General features: G+C 41.7%; 1 protein-coding gene across 2 annotated transcripts; it reads right to left on the bottom strand.

Annotated features, from left to right (window-relative positions):
* Window positions 1-513: 513 nt before the first annotated feature.
* Window positions 514-19,611, bottom strand: ercc2 (excision repair cross-complementation group 2). Of its 2 annotated transcripts, XR_013791187.1 has the most exons (24): window positions 19,481-19,611; window positions 19,171-19,270; window positions 16,859-16,936; window positions 16,579-16,641; window positions 14,792-14,905; window positions 14,265-14,381; window positions 13,824-13,940; window positions 13,354-13,477; window positions 12,358-12,454; window positions 11,813-11,946; window positions 11,062-11,230; window positions 10,573-10,691; window positions 9,411-9,480; window positions 8,080-8,149; window positions 6,341-6,442; window positions 6,105-6,168; window positions 5,293-5,414; window positions 5,090-5,182; window positions 3,622-3,694; window positions 3,403-3,473; window positions 3,173-3,316; window positions 2,441-2,584; window positions 804-2,030; window positions 514-692 (listed from the first exon to the last, which is right to left on the bottom strand). XR_013791187.1 is itself a non-coding variant. In XM_079515072.1 (23 exons), the coding sequence occupies exons 1-23, from the start codon at window positions 19,483-19,485 to the stop codon at window positions 1,938-1,940; spliced, it is 2,283 nt and encodes a 760-aa protein (XP_079371198.1). In that variant the 5' UTR covers window positions 19,486-19,611; the 3' UTR covers window positions 778-1,937. The 2 variants fall into 2 exon arrangements, 1 of the variants encoding a protein (XP_079371198.1); XM_079515072.1 differs by lacking the exon at window positions 514-692 and having other exon boundaries at window positions 778-2,030.
* Window positions 19,612-19,737: the final 126 nt, after the last annotated feature.

Raw genomic sequence — 19,737 nt, 5'->3', positions numbered from 1 at the left:
GCTGATTATTAATTATGTTATTAATAACTACTGAATCTGATTGTACATTTACTTTGTTAGAATGTTTGATGGTTGCACAACCGCACTAATCAATGTAAAAAGGAGTGTTACCAGCCTAGCTGAACCTGCTAGAGGAAATGTTACAAACTGAGAAAAGAGCTCATGCTGTACACTTTATACCTGACTCTCTGTTTAGAGTGCATAACCTCAACTCAATGACATTTTATGGGGTATTTTTGTATTTTGTATCTCGAAACCTGGAAGCTTGATGTATTGATGTTACTTTGAGTCTCGACGCCTTTGTCAGCTGTTTTACAGTTCACAATGCCATTTGTCTTGGTTTTATTACAAATGTCAGCTTCAATCTTTAAACTCAATTATACTATCTGAATGATAGTAAATTGTGAATGTTAACATAGTGTAATGTACTGCAGTGCATAGCATGATTTCTGTGCTGGCCTTTTAAAACTACTTCATCCCTTCAATTAAATAATATTTGATCAAAGCCACAAGTCAAGTTACGAAATATAAAATTTATATTCCCGTTTGCATTTAGAAAAGAGATACAAGCAACAAACAAAAAAAATCAATGTACAGATACAGTAGGATCAGAAACAGAGTAACAGTAGTCTTGTCTGTATGACAGACACTTCATTCGACCAATGACTGGTTTGGATCATGGCTGCCCACACCTAACCTGACTCCGCCAGATGGGGCAGCAGAGAGTACACTGGGTTCCCCCCCTCCTGGGAACCCAGTGTACTCTCTGCTGCCTCATCTGGCGGAGTCAGGTTAGCCCACACCCACAGATGACTTTAAACTTTAAACGGAACAGATTAATAATATTGTCAAGCAAACAGCAACAAAACAACCGCACTGTGTTGAACTGAATTGAACATCAGCTGTGTTTTAGGCAACAGACACTATTCTGTTAATATTTTCCACATCTCAACAGACACTATTCTGTTAATATTTTCTACATTTCAACAGACAAAGCTGTAATGTAATGTAATGTTTTTATAACAGTGCAAACACAAAAAACAATTACACTGAGGTACATCAACTTTTGCACATCCCAGTTGTGTAATGGCTTAAAAACCTGTAGTTGAGGTGAAATCAGAATTGTAGAACAGTTTGTTCTACTGTATATTAATCTGGTTGCTCTAATATGTTTTAATACTCTTTGGAGAGATCTGAAATACTGATTCCTTTGGATCTATGCTAGTGTTAATGAAGTTTGGCTCAACTGTGGTAGGCCACCATGATGTAATCATGTCAAGGCCTTCAAATGTACAAGGAATGCTCTGTGCTCTATGATGCAGGTGACTGTGCTCTATGATGCAGGTGACTGTGCTCTATGATGCAGGTGACTGTGCTCTATGATGCAGGTGACTGTGCTCTATGATGCAGGTGACTGCAGGATATAGCTTTTGTACAAGAGAAGAAAACGGCACATGGTGAAGCAGGAGTGCTGATCTCATTAGAATTTAGTTTATTCTATTGTACAAAATTATTTAAGTATTGTTTTATTCTACTTGGAAGTCAGAGTCTATAGAGTGCCTATAAAGTCTTTTAAAGTAAATTTAGCATACCTACCAAGTCAGTGGTTCTCTACTGGTTGGTCCCAAAAGTGGCTTGAAAGATGTTGTGGTAGGGTCTCTAACAAAGACCTCTAATCTGGAATACTGTATTATTTAACATATTGGGTACATTTGGTACTAAACACAAAATGTGTTTCAGTAATAAGAACCAGTTAAGACTATCGCTCTAGTCTGAACGTCACTGATTCTCTACTAACCCTGAGTGTGACATAAGAGGAAAATGGCCACTGTGGTGAATTGGTCCCCGGTCTGGGAACACAACGCAACAGTCTGTGCATCAATAACACTGAAGATCACCATCGTCAGGCCTGGCGTTGTTATGGTGGTTCTAGATCCTCAGGACTGGTGAGCGATCTGAGCGATCTTTTTCAGCATCTCCTCTGACTGGAGCTGCTCTAGAGTCAGCAGAGACAGACCCAGCTGGTCCTCCTGGTCGGGGGAAAGGAGCATATTATGCACAATAAAGAGAAAGACAGATATTTGAGTGTGGGGGTAATAAATATTATCTGTACATGATGCGTCTGTCATTTTGCTGTGCTGTGGGGTAGTACTGTCTGTCCCTTTTGTTCTGCTGTGGGGTACTTTAATACTAATAATCAAAAGTTGGCCTCTTCAGAAGGAAAATGTCAGCTTTCACAGAATGGATGGGGCAATTCTTTAGTTGACAATGACAATGTTAGAGATATCCCAACTGCAACTATTTTATTCTTTTTTTGAATAAAAAAAAGAAGTGATGTAACAACTGTACGACATCTTATTTATGCATGTGTGTGTGTGTGTGTGTGTGTGTGTGTGTGTGTTACAGTACATGCATGTTCACGTGTAATGCTGTACGGCACCTGTCTGAAAGGCTGAGCCATCTCTCGTAGGAAGTGTTTGGAGAGCTGGACGGTCTCGTCCACGGTGAGGTTCAGACTGCCTTCACTGATGTGCTCCTGGATCCACCTGGGAAGCTTCCCGCGCTTGTCGGCCCTGGCATAGCGCTATATGTCGGAGAAGAGAGAGGGATTTAAGAATCACTGAGCTGGGAAACAGCCCCTTCACAGCTACTTATTAAAACCAAAACCAGGAAGGAATGTGTTATATTGACTGCCAAGCACATCATAATGCGTCCCATCAAATCCAACTCTTGACTGACAAGCACAATATTGCATCCTATGGTCTTTTTAGTGGTTTACGCTAGAGCAGGGGTTCTCAACGTTTTTGGCTGGGGCCCCCCTGCCCCGCCCTGCCCCCCTCTCCACCCCCAATGCAAATTGTCCACTACAATAACCTTATTCATAGAGAAAATACATCATAAATAACTACTGAAACCAGATATAATCATTAAGGAAAGCATTTATGCATGTACTATCTGTATTGTGTATGTATGAAAACCCCTAATTTACCATTTTCCAGCCATTCAGTTGCAAAGAAATAATAATAAATGAATGAAGTGAACTGAGATGTTGTAACTCTCCTTCAATGGCTCTGGCTAGATGGCGCTCTTCACCAACGTATGAATGATACTAGGTTGCTACAACCGTAAATGAACCAGAAGTGAAAACTCTTTTCCCAGATTGTTCACACACCTTGTCAGCGAAGATCATGAGTCCGTAATCAGTCTTTCCCCGGATAGCTCTGCCCACACACTGAGCGGCGTGGCGCATGGCATCAAAGGTCAGGAAGTCATTCTCTCTGATCTGGAAATTGTCCCTGAGGTACTCCAGACGAGCCTGAGGGAAACACAAGGTTCAAATACTGATACCCAGATCTCAGTGATGGACAAGAATGAGGGGGACGGCGGGAACGGAGTCTCTACCTTGAGAATACGGCTCTGTGTGTAAACGTACGGCACTCCAAACATGATCACAGCTCGGCCAAAGTGATGCACTGTGGGGAACAAAATCATGTTTTAACGTCATCTTTAATAAAAAAGGGAGCATTAATGTCTATATTGGAGTGATTCAGCCTCTACTATTGCTTCATCAAAACAAAGTATGAATACTGACCAAGGTCTAAGGACATAAATATTATTTACCAAAGTCTATTCCTTCAGACACTTTTCCTCGGGCGACAGACAAAAGGATGGCTCCTCTGCCATTCTCACATGCCTAGAGGAGATAAAGAGACATGGCAAGTGATAGAGAGATAAAAAAAACTAAATTTTTAGTTGCTGTTTTGACAGTTTAGACATTGCCAATTCTCCCCAAGTTTGTATATGTTCCCCGTCACTGCTAACCCCTACTGTATGTCCTGGGGAAGGTGAAGACAACCACATGATTCTGACACACATGGAGTAGGAGTATGACAGTAGGTGCGTTTCCATAAAGCCTTTTTTTTGCGCATTAAGGTTCTTTCGCAAAATCTCCTGGATGGAAACACCTCAAAATGCGCATAAGTCTGCATTTTTCGCAAAAACACTTGGTGGCGGATTTTGGGACTATATCGAAAAAGTGAAATGCGCAAATGGGGTATGGAAACACTTGCGGAAAAGATTTCTAATGAGATAACATTGAACTCGCATTATATCGCTTTTGAACAGTTGGAAAAGAAAAAAAACACGATGGTGAGTAGTGGACTTGTGGAGTGATCGAACGGGAGGGTGGGTGGGATGTGGATACATAAATTATTACATTTACACAATCGAGTCTCGAAGCCTCTGTCTGCAGGCTGAGGCTATTTTGCTCTCCGCGGTGAGGGCGTTCACCGTTGATCATGAAGTTAGATCGGTGATATTTCTCCTAAACAGCTCGGAACGAAACGGACGAGAGGAGACTAGTAGTCAACAACAGAAGCGACATCAACACGGCCAAAATGGAAATGTACTGTCAAGTCGCAGGGCAGGGGTCCCGATCGTCCCTGTACTTCGAAAACGAAACTATACCAGCCCCTGACAAAAACACACGCCTATTTATTTAACTGCAGACAGCCTGTTTGAAAGACAGCCTGTCCCCGTGGCCCATCTGGACAGCGGACTTCATGCAGACCAACTTGAATAGCCTAAAAGAACGTCAAATGCACCGTGGTGAAGAACAAATCAGAAGTGTGTGTGTGTGTGTGTGACATGATACAATAATCGTGTAAGATTATCCTGTAGTGTGTGATGCAGATGCTATCAAATTTCAGACATCAAACGGTAAAATAAACGTCAGATAATATGCGCCTCTCTGCGCGTCTCACTTGACTGGTAAAATAGCACCAATTGCTTATTTAATATCTCCAAAGAAGCGCATTTTATCAGTGGATGGAAACAAGAAAAATACGCTTTTCTTTTTTCGAATTACTTACTTATTTGCTTCCTATTTTCGAAATGTTTTGATGGAAACCCACCTACTGAGGAGTTTCGGGACAGCATAGCACATGTGGACGGCACAGTGCATGTGGAGGGAACCAGCTATGCTTGCCAGTTCCACTCCTTACTGAACAGGTGCCCTAAGTAGCTAGTGCAGTGACGGCGAACTAGTAACGAAGCCGAAGGCGTGTCATATAGTGGTTCTGAGTCTGACCTCATTGTATAACTCCAGGGCCATGCTGGTCTCTGCAGCATCTGGAGTCTCAATGAAGATCAGCTTGTTCCTCTGGACATTCTCCAGGATACCCTACAAAACATGCATACAAGGACATCAAAATAAAACACACACACAAAAAAAGAGACATACATTTTTCCATACATGCACAATGTGTTTCAAAAGTGTTCTCCCGCACACACCTGTTCATACCAGGATGCCACAATATTCTCCATGTAAACGTAGCTAGTGAAAAACGCCACAATGCCATCCGGAACGATGGCCGACATCTCCAGGAGCAGGTTACCGTAGTTGCGGATCACCGCTAGGAAAAAAGAAATGTACATCTATTAAAGAGCAGAAGAAAGAACGTTTCATATGATCTCAGGGTCAGTTGATCCAAGGTTCTAACCATAAGGTGTAACATAAATTTGACCTATCTCCGTTTCATTACATGGTTTGTCTATAAGGAAGTACCACTATAAGGAATGCTGCAGGGTCCTAGCACGATGATATTTTTGATTGCAACAACACGTCATGTTTATTTATTAATGTCAAATACAGTACATGTCTATTTCATTGTTTCACATACTAGTAAAACAAATTATTTGGAATTTTGTTTAATTAAACATGATTATGAAGTAAGACTTTTAAATTGATTGATGATTGATGATTTCTACCATAGAGCCTGCTTGCTTGCTCAGGGGATAAATTGACCATCAGGTCAAAATTCGTGTCAGATCCTATGTCTGTGAGACATGACCTTTGACACAATCTAAATGTCTCAATAGAAGGGCAGGGAGACAAATTACAACGAGCCCAATTGTAGAAGTTATACTGTATGAACATACTCTACCATACAGATTGGACAAAATTACATTTCATTCATTAAAAAAGGTTACATATTAGTGCCGCTTTAAACTTGAGTTAGGAATCATTTCATGTGAATCGGCATAATTTGTTCCAGGTGGAGGATGCCTCGGTTTTGAATTAAATATCTTTCAGCTGTACTAACCAAAGTCTTCTCTGGTCTCAAACTTAGAGCTCAAGGCCACCTGGTCATTTCCCCTGCCCACGATCTACAGAGGATGAGGAAAAGAGTAAGACAGAAAGAGAGAGAGAAAGTATGAGAAAGAATGAGTTACTATTTGAGTAACCTGGAAATGTTTAGTTTTTTCACAATCTTCTTGGCTGTGCACCATAAACTGCTGTGTGTACATGTACGTGTGTTAGTTTATGATTATTACCCACCAGAGGACAGAGACATGTCCGTGCTAGGGTCATGGTGAAAGACATGATGGTGACAGGTCGGAAGTCAAGGATTTTGGGATAAATGTCCAGAGGAGAGAGAGTCTGAGGAGAGGTTACATGAATAAAAAGGTATTAGAACAGTGCAGACATTCCCATTCATAAAAGATCATAGTCATTTAGCTTAGCAGGCGCACATTGTATGGAGTCATGTGTGGCAACAATTAATTTAACCCATTTAGACCCTACGTCGAAATTAAAAAAAGGTCTTCTGAAAGAATATATATTCAAAGATTTGTGCCGCATTTTCACGATTTTTCAAAAATAGCAGACCTACAAGCTCGTAGCGCGCCACTCGGTGGCGCGCTATGAGCTTGTAGATCTGCTATTTTTCAATAGCTAAAGTATAAAATAAAGCTTAGTTAAAACACCAAAAGGGGTTCCCGCCCAAAATGGGCTAAAATACGTATTGATAAACCAATGAAATTCCAACATGCAAGTGTGCAATATCAACTAACAGGCTAGCTGCAAATATACAGTTGTGAAAATAACAGTTTTATGGGTGACAAAGAAAATCCCCAGCCATGCCCATCCACCTGCATCAGCATTATGTTCATGATGAACTTATGTGGCATAAAACAAATGATAAAAAAGGAATAGCAAGAGAATACGTAATAGTTAGCGTTGCGATAATTATTATTATTCAATATTGACCTAATCTCTCAAGAACAGATTCCGAGCTGCACCACTGAATCTGTCGGCAGGGGCATTCAGAAGGTATCCGGAGAACTCTCTAGTTTGCTCTCTCTCTAGTTTGACTCACCGCGGTTTAGTGCATTTTAGTTTTACTTCACCTTCATTTAATTGAATTGAATTGAATTGAATTGAATTGAGAGAGAGAGAGAGAGGAGAGAGAGAGAGAGAGAGAGAGAGAGAGAGAGAGAGAGAGAGAGAGAGAGAGAGAGAGAGAGAGAGAGAGAGAGAGAGAGAGAGAGGATAGTTGTTTAGAGTTTAAACTTTAGCATTCCTACTTCATCTAGTGTAACTGTAAACACCAAAGTACCGAAACAATGTAATTAATTAGTAAACAATATCCTGAATTGGTAGGCCTACTATCACATACAAAGAATTTTCGCTGCGGCGAGTTGGTAAACTGGCGAGTTCTCCGGTATCCATTCAGAAAGTGTCAGTGGGAATGAAAACTTAGGCACCCCACCGCTACCGGAAGAGGAGAGCCAACATCCAGTTATCCACATTCTATTGGGTTGCGCCCTTAGAGTATATATGAATAGAGACGGCACCCGGAGGAAACCCTGAGGCGCAATGGACATAGTGGCCGAATTTATTATTGCAGCGTGGGCCAAACACATGAACGCGCTGGTCCGTTGACTATCATTGCGCACGTTCATGATGACACGTGAACGCGGTTTCAGTGCAATGGCAGCGCGTTCATGTTCTTGGCCCAATCAATCCCAGAATGCACTCTGTTCCTACAAGGAGGGAGGAGTGAAATCTCCTCCCTCCTTGTAGGAACTTTGTAGGAAGTTTGAGCAACTTAATGCAAGTGGATGGGAGGAGAACTCGGGTGACGTCTCTATTCATATATACTCTAAGGTTGCGCCCCAGAGGCAAAATCAAAGGACAACAAACAGCAGAGGGCGCTGTTTTTCCCTTTTTGCAGATGGGTTCCCAGATTGTTACTGACCAAATATAATTTGACCAAAGAAGAGAGGGTTTCTTACTCCAGAAGTGATGATAACAGACTGGAATCGTTCAAAGACAGGCTTGATGGCGATGGAGGGGTCCATACAGCTGAGATGTTAAGGTACAAGGGAAAACACACACACACACACACACACACACACACACACACACACATTCATTGTGAAGAAAAGACAAAAATACATTAAGGCCACACAACACATGACCCGATTATATAGTACAATTCTAAGATCTATGGTTTGTTTGCAAGCATAATGTGGGGAAACAGTCAAGAGTTCAAAGATAGTCAAACCAGTGACACCCTGAGGGTGAGGTCGCGCTAAAACAGGTCTCGCAATACAGTTGAGTATATGGACCTTTTTTGCTTGTTTGTTTTTAATTGACGTTTTCAGGGCGTAAAATGTGTGCTAATTAGTAAGAGACTCATATATTCTTGATTCATTGCGCATAAAGTGAAATGTTTAAAACGTTTTTGTTTTAATCTTGATGATTATACATACAGCTCATGAAAATCTGAGACCACAAACAAATATATTTATAATACAGAATTGTCGAATATCCGAAATGTGTCAATTTAACCCATTTTGACCTGAGATCAGATTCTAAAAATGTCTTCTACATCCTGACAGTTTTCTGAAAAAGCTATGTTTCTATGTCAGTCGTTCTTCGATTTTTCAATAGCTAAAGCATAACATAATGCTAACACCAAAAGGGGTTCCCGCCCAAAATGGGTTAAGCACTCAATACTTGGTCTGGGGCCCTACTTTTGAACAAATGATTTCATCAATGGGGCCGCGGGCGTGGCATGGAGGTGATCAGCCTGTGGCAATGTTGAGATGTTATGGAAGCCCAGGTTTGCTTTTATATCATTATTACGGAAGAAAATGAACTTTTCCACGATATTCAAATTATTTTAGAAGGATCTGTATGTTATTAGGCCTTATTCTTTTTACTAAATCAATTACAATAGTAACAAACCTCAAATATTGTATTGATGTGCCCAACATTTGTCGAGAAAACATGTCAAACGATCTTTATGCATATTATAGACATAGGCAAAATTCAAGTGTGTTTGTCCATTTTGAGGAGTGGTGACGTTGTCAGTTTTACTTCTGACATAAGACGTTCCCGGTTGCCTTGTATCGTCTTAAATAAGGAATGGAGCAATGCAAATGATTCTCCATGTAAAGTGTCTGTGACTGTCATGAGGAACACATGTGATCCACACATTTCAGGGATTTACACGTTGGTGAATCACACAGCAGTTTTTGCTTAGAGAAAATACACCCTCCTTTAGTCACTTTATTTACGAGCAGCTTGGTGAATCAGGCCCATTGTGTTTGAGACTCACCTGAAGTGCAGTACAGGGTTAGCAATGGTAGGAGTTCTGTCCTCAAATGGCTCAATGATAATTGTGAAACCTTGAAGTGGGAAGGATAGAGAAATGCACAGCAGTAGAGGCAGCATTAGCGCCTCTCCTTGTCAAATGTCGCAATTAGATTTTCCAACTGACTTCAGTTCACTCGACATTCGACCAGGGGAAGCGCTAATTGTTGTCCGGGAATAAAGTTAAATTAGTTTAGCTCATTATCGGACCTTTACTGTCACTCATCCATCCATCTCTTCAAAGAGACTGAGGCATCAAACATCTTCAGAACACTTACCGTCTACAGTACACTGATTCCGGCCAATCGCATATTATTTATTTATTTAATTGTTTTGGTTCACCTTCATAGCCTATTTGGATAACACGCGGATCAGCCTCCTTCTCACAAAAGAGCGAGACTTTTGAGTATCGACGCAGCGCTCAGCTACATGCTATTAGATTATCATCAAGAGCTAGTGCAACTAGCAGAGATAGGGAGTGCAGTTGGATGACAGCGAGCGCCCGTTTTGCTACAATCGACCGTTTTTTTTGGTCGCATCACAGCAATTACTTGCAGTGGCACTGACGCTGCCAATTATATTTTAGGGGCATTTGCGACCAACATTGGAGCAATTTGGGGCCCTGAAACATACATACTTTTTGAGGTTATGAGATTATCTATTCTGTAAGTATGGTGGATTCATAGTGCTATTACAATATGAAAGAATGTAATCAAAATCAGTGTGAAACCCAATGAATGAGTATTGTGACCAGTACTGTGATCGACATTGTATGGCTACTTGACAAGATAGAAATTTTACCTGACCAGGTAGGACATTGGGTAGTATAGCTACCTGGCCTGGCAAAAGTTATTTTTAGAACTGTTCAGTGACTACTTCTGTTTCCTCAATCATGGAGCACAGAAACGACAGATAATAATATCTGGGATTTATATAGCGCTAGACACTCAAAGACGATAAAGATGGTCGACAATATCTGAACTTATACATCATGCCCAGGTAGCTATAGAACCCAAGGTTCTTACAAAGTTCAACATCACTTTAATACCATACTTGCAATGTACTACATGTAGTCCTTATACATACTGTGACATACATGTAGGTAAAAAAGGGCTTGTGTCTAGTACCTTGGCTGTAGGTGCTAACCAGGGTAGCAAAGTTGGAGATGAGAGTGATAGGAGAAAAATCAGCAATATCAGCAATCTCCAGGGTCCGCAGTAAAGATCGTAACCTCTCTGCACAGAACCTGAAGACATACAGACGAGACAAATACAAAGATGTAGTGTGCTGGAATGTAAAAGGCCTGACATAACATAATATAGTATGTTTCATTTCATATTTATTTATTTCATTTCAGTTATGGTTTTACATGATTATATTCATTTTACTTTGTACTTATTTTTTACATATTCCATACCAGAAAAGAAAAGGAGCAGGAAGAAGATAAAAGTATGTGACTGTGTAAGTTGTGTTTCTTATTTTACAGATGAGGCATCAATTTCACAGTTTAACTTTATCTTTTTAATTTATTGGTAAGCACCTGTGGACTGATATAGCAGTACAACATGAAACGCATTTTATCCCCTGCCACGACATGGTAAAACGCCCATACTGACCTGAGAGGTTTGCGGTCGATGCAGACCTTTTCAAAGATGTCTTTGAGGAACTGCGGGGTGCTCTCTTGGACCACATGGTGGACCCTCAGACGGGATTTCAGGTACTCCAGAAACCGTTTAAGGAAACCTACAAAGTGCTCCGCTGTACGTATACTGCCAGGGATCGCCTCTGGTCAAGGAGAGAACAGAGATTGGAATGACAGATGATGGTTGGTTATGGAGAGAGACAACTAGAATGCTGTATTGTCAAGTCTATTAGCCATCCCAGCAAACGTGTCTGCTCAACTATGCCATCATATACAGCACAACTCCAATCACTAAACTTTCTCAGTGTTCATCAACATTTGAGCACTTTATGAATAAGAATGCGTTATAACTCGATCATCAGGCAACAAAACTTGGGGCTGATGAGTGAGATCGAATAGTCGAATATTCAATTTCATTTTATCAGTTTGGCATCCTTAGTGGTAAAACCAAACCAAACCACACCAGACATATACTGAAAATGTCTCAATAGAAGAGAGAGCAAGGAGACGCAATTCTATAAGTTATATTGTATTAAATATACTCTACCATACAGATTGGACAAAATACACATTTATTTACTAAAGTAGTTATAGTGCAGCTTTAAGAATACATAATTGTTAGTTATCCTAGAGACAAAACAAATCTAATGTTGAGAGTGAGGGCATCAAGAATTAAATAGATAATGAAACGCAATGAAACAGATTGATAATCAGCTCCTTGGTACCTTTGAGGACTTCGTCTGGCAGCACTGGGTTTGACATATAGACATCCGTTTCTCTGGCAACGTTGGCTTCCTTCAGGCCCTCCACCATTCGCCTATACTCGTCCTTCAGTTTGGCTGAATCCGTCTCTTTTATCCTATCAGCAAGCAGAGGAGGCCGTTTACAACATGGACATGATGTTCTCTATGCTAAAGCATGAAGCGGACCATGGTGTTGCTGGATTTATTCTATTTAAAGGCAACAACAGTTGATTCCCCAAATTCTCCTATTATGTACGCCTTTAATATAACAATATATTTAGAAAATAAGACAGTGTTTTTTCCAATGGTCAAGGTGACTGGACGAAGAGCTCCACACACTGATTTTGTTTTAATCATCAACTATGGAAAATTAAAATATCTTTCTTTACAGCTCAATTACATGAGATTTACATAAAGCATACAAATTAGAGTTAATCTTCAATTCACAGAAATTCAAGGTTGAAAACATGAATAGTGAACAGATCCCTGTCTTTCCTTGCTATATCTGACCAGACTTGCCCTCTTACTTGTGTATGGTAGTCTGGAGTGTCTCCACATTGGTCTGACATTTGTCTAGTGTTCGCCTTGTGATGTTCACACTCATGGAGTCAATACACACATTGTCTGGAGAAGAGGAGAAAGAATGGGAAGGTGATGGAATAGAAAAACCCAGTTAATGGTGGGAGTTGAAGAGAAGAAAAGAGCTCCTTAGAGCTCCTTTTCTTATCTCAAAATCAACCGCTAACACATTTTCTTTTTTATAATTTTTATCCCACGATTTTGTAACCCATTTTTCACCCCTGTGTCAATTATCTAATGTGATCCTGGGCTCTACACACCCTCCGCCAACCTAGTCCCCATATATGGGGGACATGGGGAGAGCAACGGACTTGAACTCATGCTTCCTTCAGGCCTGAGTGTCCAAGTTGCTCCTTTAAACCTGACAGGGGGGAGTTTCCCTTGGACGTAGCGCGTGAAAGGAACACGTTATTCCAACCAGTTCCTTTCCCCTCCATCAGGCGCCCCGGCTGGCCAGGGGGAGGCAGTTTAGAGACCAGGATTACTGCATGTTTTTTGTGAGGGGAGAACATGCGAACATGCAAACTCCATACAGAAAGGCCCTTTCGCCAACCCCACCTCGGGTATGGGCACTGATGACGCGGAGGAAACACGCCGCCAGCACCCACAGCGTCCCGAGTGGGAATCGAACCCAGGACCTTCTAGCTGTGAGGCGACAGCACTACCAACTGTGCCACCGTGCCCCTTAACACATTTGATGGGGGCTGGATAGTAACGTGAGACCAACACATTTTTTTGTACTCAAACGACGACTAGTTAAAATGTATAAATGAAAGTAAACCACAGTGAAGACATCTATACTGGTATTATACCATTGGATACTATTAATTACTAATACTTAATGCATTGCCGTGTGTCCATCTGAGACAATTCCTGGCAAGTGGCAACCTTGGTTGATGTTGCAATTAACGATCATTAAACTGAATAAAAGTATCTTCCCTCACCTATGTTGTGAGCCTCATCAAACACCACTACCGATTTCTTGGACAGTTCCTTGGACACCAGGTCCGCGATTTTTGGGTCCAGGAGGTAGTGGTAGCTGTAAACCACAATGTTGGAATGCAGAAGCTGCGACGAAACACACATACACGCACAAATAAATATATGGTACATCACGTGTCTGTGGCGGGCGGGACGGCCAGATTATGAACAGATTATGCCCAACAACCACCCAACGCAGCACGTCATGCCCACATTCACATAATGGAGATACCCGTGGGTGCGTTCCCAGGAGAAGGGGGAGGGGGGGGGGACATAGAGCCTATTTCAACCATGCAATAACCTGGGTACTGAAACCTGAACCCCGATTGTTATTTGCACTCACAATACGTGTCGCTTCGCAATGCGTCAATTGCTAAATGTTAAGCGATGCTTTGTCACTTCACAAATCACATCCTAGTTTTCTTTTACTCACCGCATGACGTGCCATGAAATAAGGACACCAGCCTTTCTTCCTGCCATATACCTTCAGATCATCAAGGTTATAGATTCCAGGTGGGAGGGGCACCTGACGTCCGACTGCTTCAAAAGCCTACAACATACAAAGCACTCAATAAACTATCTAAATGATTCTCAAGTAAAGATAATATTCTCAGTTAAAAATCATCCTAACTGCATGAGCTGTCCACATTGCTTCGGAGATTCCATTAATATAACATTCATGGCATTAATTATACAACAGCACACACACACAAGGCACACCTGTATAATTGCTTACACTATAAGAATAGGTGAGATGTGGAATACGCTTCAGTCACTAACATCCCGGATGCAGTCAAAAACAAAACAAACAAGATGCTTCTCTTTGATACACTATTTGAAGGACAATAAACAAACACAGGTGTCTTCTTCTTACCTCATAGAACTGGCATACAGGCTTGCTGGAGTCGCTTTGGTTTTGTGCACGAATGTACGAGGCCGTCAAACTGTGGCACTTCCCATCTACCTCCTTCCCATAGCGCAGAGAACACACCTGGATACATGCAAAGGAGCATGCCATGGTCACACTAGATCAGTGGTCCAGGGACCACCAGTGGTCCTTGAGGGGGTTCCAGGTGGTCCCCAGCGTAATGATGGAGAGTTTGTAACCAAATGGTCCCTTATTAGTTCTTTAACTTTTGAGAGTGTAAAATGAAACCAAATACAGCATGGAATTGTGGACAAAATATTCTTTAGTTTTGGGTCTGAGAGGCTAAATGTCATGGTGGTCCTTGGCTCAAATGCAGAATAAATGATGGGCCTTGATACAAAAAGGGTTGAAAACCACTGCACTAGATCCATAAGAAGCCACAACTTTCACACACACATTTCCCAGGCCAAGATGGTGTCGTGACTACAGACACGCATACAATAGACACATCACACACTGCTTGCTGGTCCTACCTCAGGGTTAATACAGAGGTTCTTCCTAGATGAGAGGGCCAGTGCCAGAAAGTTGTTGGCCTGTCCAGTCTCTTTAGAATAATATTCCATCAGCTTCTTCAGCTCCTCCACCACCTCATCACACACACACACACAGGAGAAATGGAACAATAATTTACAACATTCTCAACATTTGCAATGAATTGTTATTCACCATTCATTATCACGGAACCTCTGTAACGTTGAATTAATTACACACAATGCTCAATTCTGTATAAGTGACAGAATTATAATTTTTTCAAACTGAGTGCATCCAGCTCAAATTCTCATTTACATTTGAAGACATAAACATTGGGCATCCGCTGGCCTAGCAGTTCAGGCTCCAATACGTCACGGGTTCGAATCCGGATGATCTGTGCTGCATGTCACTCCTCGTCTCTCTCTCCCCGTTTCTCTACACTATATGTACGGTACTATGAATAAAGGCAGAAAAGCCAGTATATTCTGTGGGGACTGAACCTGCGGTCCTGATAATTTCATTAAATGAATTAGTCACATGTCTATAACTCTTCTCTTGCCAATGTTCTCTGCCTCACTCTAGCAGCATACAGTTGTACACTAGCGCCACCCAGTGACATGTTCCGACATCACTGAATGGCACAAGAACTGTGGACCATGTAGAAGTGAACGTGAATAAAGTAACAAGACCAACTCACAAAGCAATTGCGCATGTACAAATTCCTTGCAGTTCCTTCTATACAGAGTAGACTGTAAATAAATACACATCAGAACCATATGCACAATGCATACTTGTACTGTCGATAATGAATAATAATGGATTACATTTTTATAGCGCTTTTCTATGCACAGTTCTTATTCAAAGAGCTTTACAATGGTCCATTGATTCATTCATACATACATGGGAGGTGAAGCCGCGAACAGTCGACGCCAGCGTCCTCACTTCCCACATTCACACACCAATGGTGGAAACCACTGGGAGCAATTAGGATTAGGGCTTAGGGGTTCAGAGTCTTGGACACTTCGACACTGTCTCTGGGGGAGCCAAGGATCGAACTGGGAACCTTGCGGTTACCATCCGGCTTCTCTGACGGCCACTCTACCCCTGAGCCACTTCCGCCCAATAAGGCCCTGTTAGCAAGATAACTTGATTGCTGATGATTTTATTTCTTCAATTGCAGGGGTTGATAATATAACTGGCTAGGTGGCCCGGATGTACTTTCCGTCCGGGCCAGTAGATGTAGTCATACACTGGCCTTTTTGAGCCAGTGGAAAAAATGCCTTGAAAATGAAATAAAGAATAAAGTCTAATTTCACATGAATCCCCTGTGGTAGTTTTGTAATGATTTCTGTGAAATCGTCTCGGTAATTACCGCTAAAGCAAAAGCGTAGGCTGGTCTGCAAGCAGTTCACAGCGCGCTCGCTCCCATGGAACGTGCTTGCTCACGTGCACGGCTTCTGCTTCTGTCATCGGTTTGTTTAATTAAAAGGTCCATAAACCCCCTCAGTACCAAGCTCAAAAGCTGGGCAAAAAACAGACTATTTTAGACCTATTAAAAAAAGAGCTTCTGACGAATGTCCCGGGCCCAGAGGGCCAGTGGCAAATTTCCCTTATTGAATGTCTACCCCTGAATTGACTACATGGCCATCAGTAATGATTGTACACCCATAAAAAAGTGGTGAAGTTCTATATTCATCATGACGAGCGTCACCTCCACCAACTATGAAGTATGTGGATGTCATGTGAATGAGGTCAGTGTTTCTCACAGTTTTATTTGTCAGCAACTCACTTTCTCAATCTCAGGAACTGTTCTTGAGCAGTAGATGAGTTTTGTCACTTCCAGAGGATAGGCCTGTCAAGAGAGAAAGATGACAGTAATTTAATTTAACACAAGTTGAACACTACCCAGCATTAAACAAAACAGAGGCACAAGACAGAAAATACAGTAAATTGCCTTGTTTTTATTTAACAATAATACAGGACAGAGAGATTATCCAACCCATTGAATGCTGCACAGAGACAGAATGGACAGAGCACTATCAGTCCTGGTAAACTTATATAGGACTCACCTTCTGGTAAGCAACGATCAGTGACAACAGAGATATCGTCTTTCCTGTGCCTGAAGGCATCTCCAGAACCCCATGTCCCTAAACATACACATAATGAGAACTGAGACAGCAAGCTAAACACACTCTCTCACTCTGTTGTGATTTCGGTTGACCAACCATGTGGTCCCTTAACCCAGCGGTTCTCACCTAGTGGTCCGGGGACCACCAGTGGTCCTTGAGGGGGTTCCAGGTGGTCCCCAATGATGGAGAGTTGGGAACCAAATGCACTTTTATAGATCTTTAACTCTAGTGTAAAATTAAACCAAATGAACCCACAGTAAACTAGAAAAAGTGCCCTTCTGGGCACAGGTCTCCACCAGGAGGATAGGAGTGTGTGTGATGTTTGGCAAAATGTTTAGGAGCAATATAAACGTGTGTGTGTGTGTGTGTGTGTGTGTGTGTGAGACGCGGCTTGGCCTGTTGTAGCGCCACCATGAGGCTGATTTGAAAACTGTCAAGTGGCATTTCTTCCAAAGCCTAGTGGGAATATGCATGCACAGTTTCACCACAATCGGACGCTGCATTGAGTAGTTGTGGCGATTTGTACAAAACGGGTACAAAGCGGGCTACTCCTGAAAAGTTTAGAAGCCAATCGTAGCCAATGAGGGTGGATTATGAGAAATCAAACAAACCCGTCTTGATCACATGACTATGAAGAGCATGTGTACCGATGTGCGTGAAATTTGGATAAAATCTGAAGGAGTAATATTAGAAAATGTGTTTTACATATGTCGGCCTCCTGGTGGCGCTATAAAGAGCAGATGTGAAAAATTCCAGGCAAAGGTTTTTCCTTGGCCTCTAGGGAGCTGGCATACAAAGTTATCCACAGTTCCGTGCAGTTAGAGGTAAAAGCACTTTTCGGCCAGTTATAGCGCCACCATGAGGCTGAGTTGAAAATGTTCATGTGGTATTTCTTCCTCTGCCTAGTGTGAATGTGCGTGCACAATTTCACGGAAATCACACGATGTGTTCATGATTTGCAGCATTTTGTTTGAAACTGAGCACTCCTGCAAACTTTGGAAGCCAATCTTAGCCAATCAGGATGGAGTCTGAGAAATCTGAAAGACCCGTTTCGTTGAATGGCTCTAGAGAGCCTGTGTACCAATTTGCGTGATGTTTGGACAAAATCTGTAGGTGTACTGTCCAAAAACTTGTTTTGCACAAAGCGGCCCCCTGGTGGCGCTATAACAGGCCGTTCTGGAAATGTTGGGGCAGAGGTTCATCGTTGGCATCCAGGGAGTGTGTGTGCAAAATTTGGCATCGACCGGGTTAACGGTGCCGGAGATTAGCTGTTCACAGACGGAAGGACGGACGGACGGACACACACACACACGGACGGACGGACGGAGTGCAAAACATACTCTCTCCCCATGCCTTCGGCCTGGTGGAGACAATTATTGTTAAAACATCTGCATTACTTGGTAAGTTAATTTACAAGAAGTCTACACGAGAAAGTAGAAGAATTTTTATTTTGATCAACTTTATCTCTCCTATGGTACCAACATCAATACAGCATGGAAATGGACATATTCTTTAGTTTTAACTTTTGGGTTTTAAAGGCTAAATGTCATCAAATGGAGGTCTGGTCCGTGGCTCAAATGCAGAATAAATAATGAGCCTTATACGGTATATGAAAAGGGTTGAAAACCACTGCCTTAAGAGCCTCCCTCTAAGGGTGGTGAGTGATGTTTCAGTTGAGTCGCACACGGGGACAAGATGACCACCAGGCAGTATCACACTACATGTTCTGAAGTTTATCTCACACACACACACACAATATATAGTATTGGACATGGACACACAACGTGACCAAAAAACAGAAAGTAGTTGATTGTCATGGCGTCAAGTATCAGTATCAATAATGGTCAGACCTCCCTGAATAAATAAAGGTGAAAGAAAGAAGTCTATTACCATAATCATAATTTCATAAGAGTCTCTCACTCTCAATTTCATAAGAGTCTCTCACTCTCAATTTCATAAGAGTCTCTCACTCTCAAACACATTTGTCTTTGGCTCTTACAAAACAAAACAAATCTCTCACACTCTACCATAATGTCACAAGGTAGGTATTCGTATTCTAGACCTATATAATTATGTACAACATAAACAGTTCTCTGGACCAGTGGTTGTCAAAGTGGGGTCCAGCTGTCCAGGGACTCTCAGTCTGTAACTCTGACAGTATCCAAAATATGGTTTCCATTTGGAAACTATCAGAGTTAAGGAGTCCCTGAAATATAAAGCTTTGAGAACTACTGCTCTGTCTGGACAAGTACCTTGGCATCCAGGGTCCTTTTGAGCTCCAGCATGTATGAATACTGCTCTGGATAGATGTAGTCGTACGGAAAATATACCAGGAGACCGTCGATGTTAATCCTACAATCGAACAGAACGTTAGGATTACATTTTATTTTAGAATTGTAATATATAAACATTATATGATAATTTTTTAATAAAATGCGTTGCAGCTTGGAAGCTTCCAAGCTGGATGGTCCAGGATGGATGTGTCAGAAGCCAAGGGGAAGGCTAACAGACTTTAGCTATAGCTACCATTCAAATCAGGAGTGACTAAGCAGGGTCTCTTACTTCATCTTGAATCTTACAGACAATTATCTTCTAGTCCGTCAAGCTTAAATAAGTTGTTGAAATATTCACTGAAGAACAACTTCACTACAACTCCATCACTTCTGTTCCCTTGAAGATCTGCGTCTGCGTCAACTGCCTTTTGCCAGAATTACTTCCGGGTTGCTCTTTCTGGCACCACGAGGTACAATATCGCCCCCTAGAGGTAGGGCAGCAACACTGGTTGCATTCTATTATGGCAGTAGTAGTTTTCAAATATC

The sequence above is a fragment of the Electrona antarctica genome, assembly GCF_951216825.1.
Source record: "Electrona antarctica genome assembly, chromosome: 11".
Classification (NCBI taxonomy): domain Eukaryota; kingdom Metazoa; phylum Chordata; class Actinopteri; order Myctophiformes; family Myctophidae; genus Electrona; species Electrona antarctica.
This window is presented reverse-complemented; position numbering and strand designations above follow the sequence as displayed.

Excerpts from the sequence above, each read along its gene's own strand:
- ercc2 (XM_079515072.1), bottom strand. Across the intron at positions 8,150-9,410 it reads AACCCTGTACTGCACTTCAG|CTGTATGGACCCCTCCATCG; the intron begins GTGAGTCTCAAA and ends TTAACATCTCAG. Across the intron at positions 3,317-3,402 it reads CACAGAGCCGTATTCTCAAG|GCTCGTCTGGAGTACCTCAG; the intron begins GTAGAGACTCCG and ends TGTTTCCCTCAG.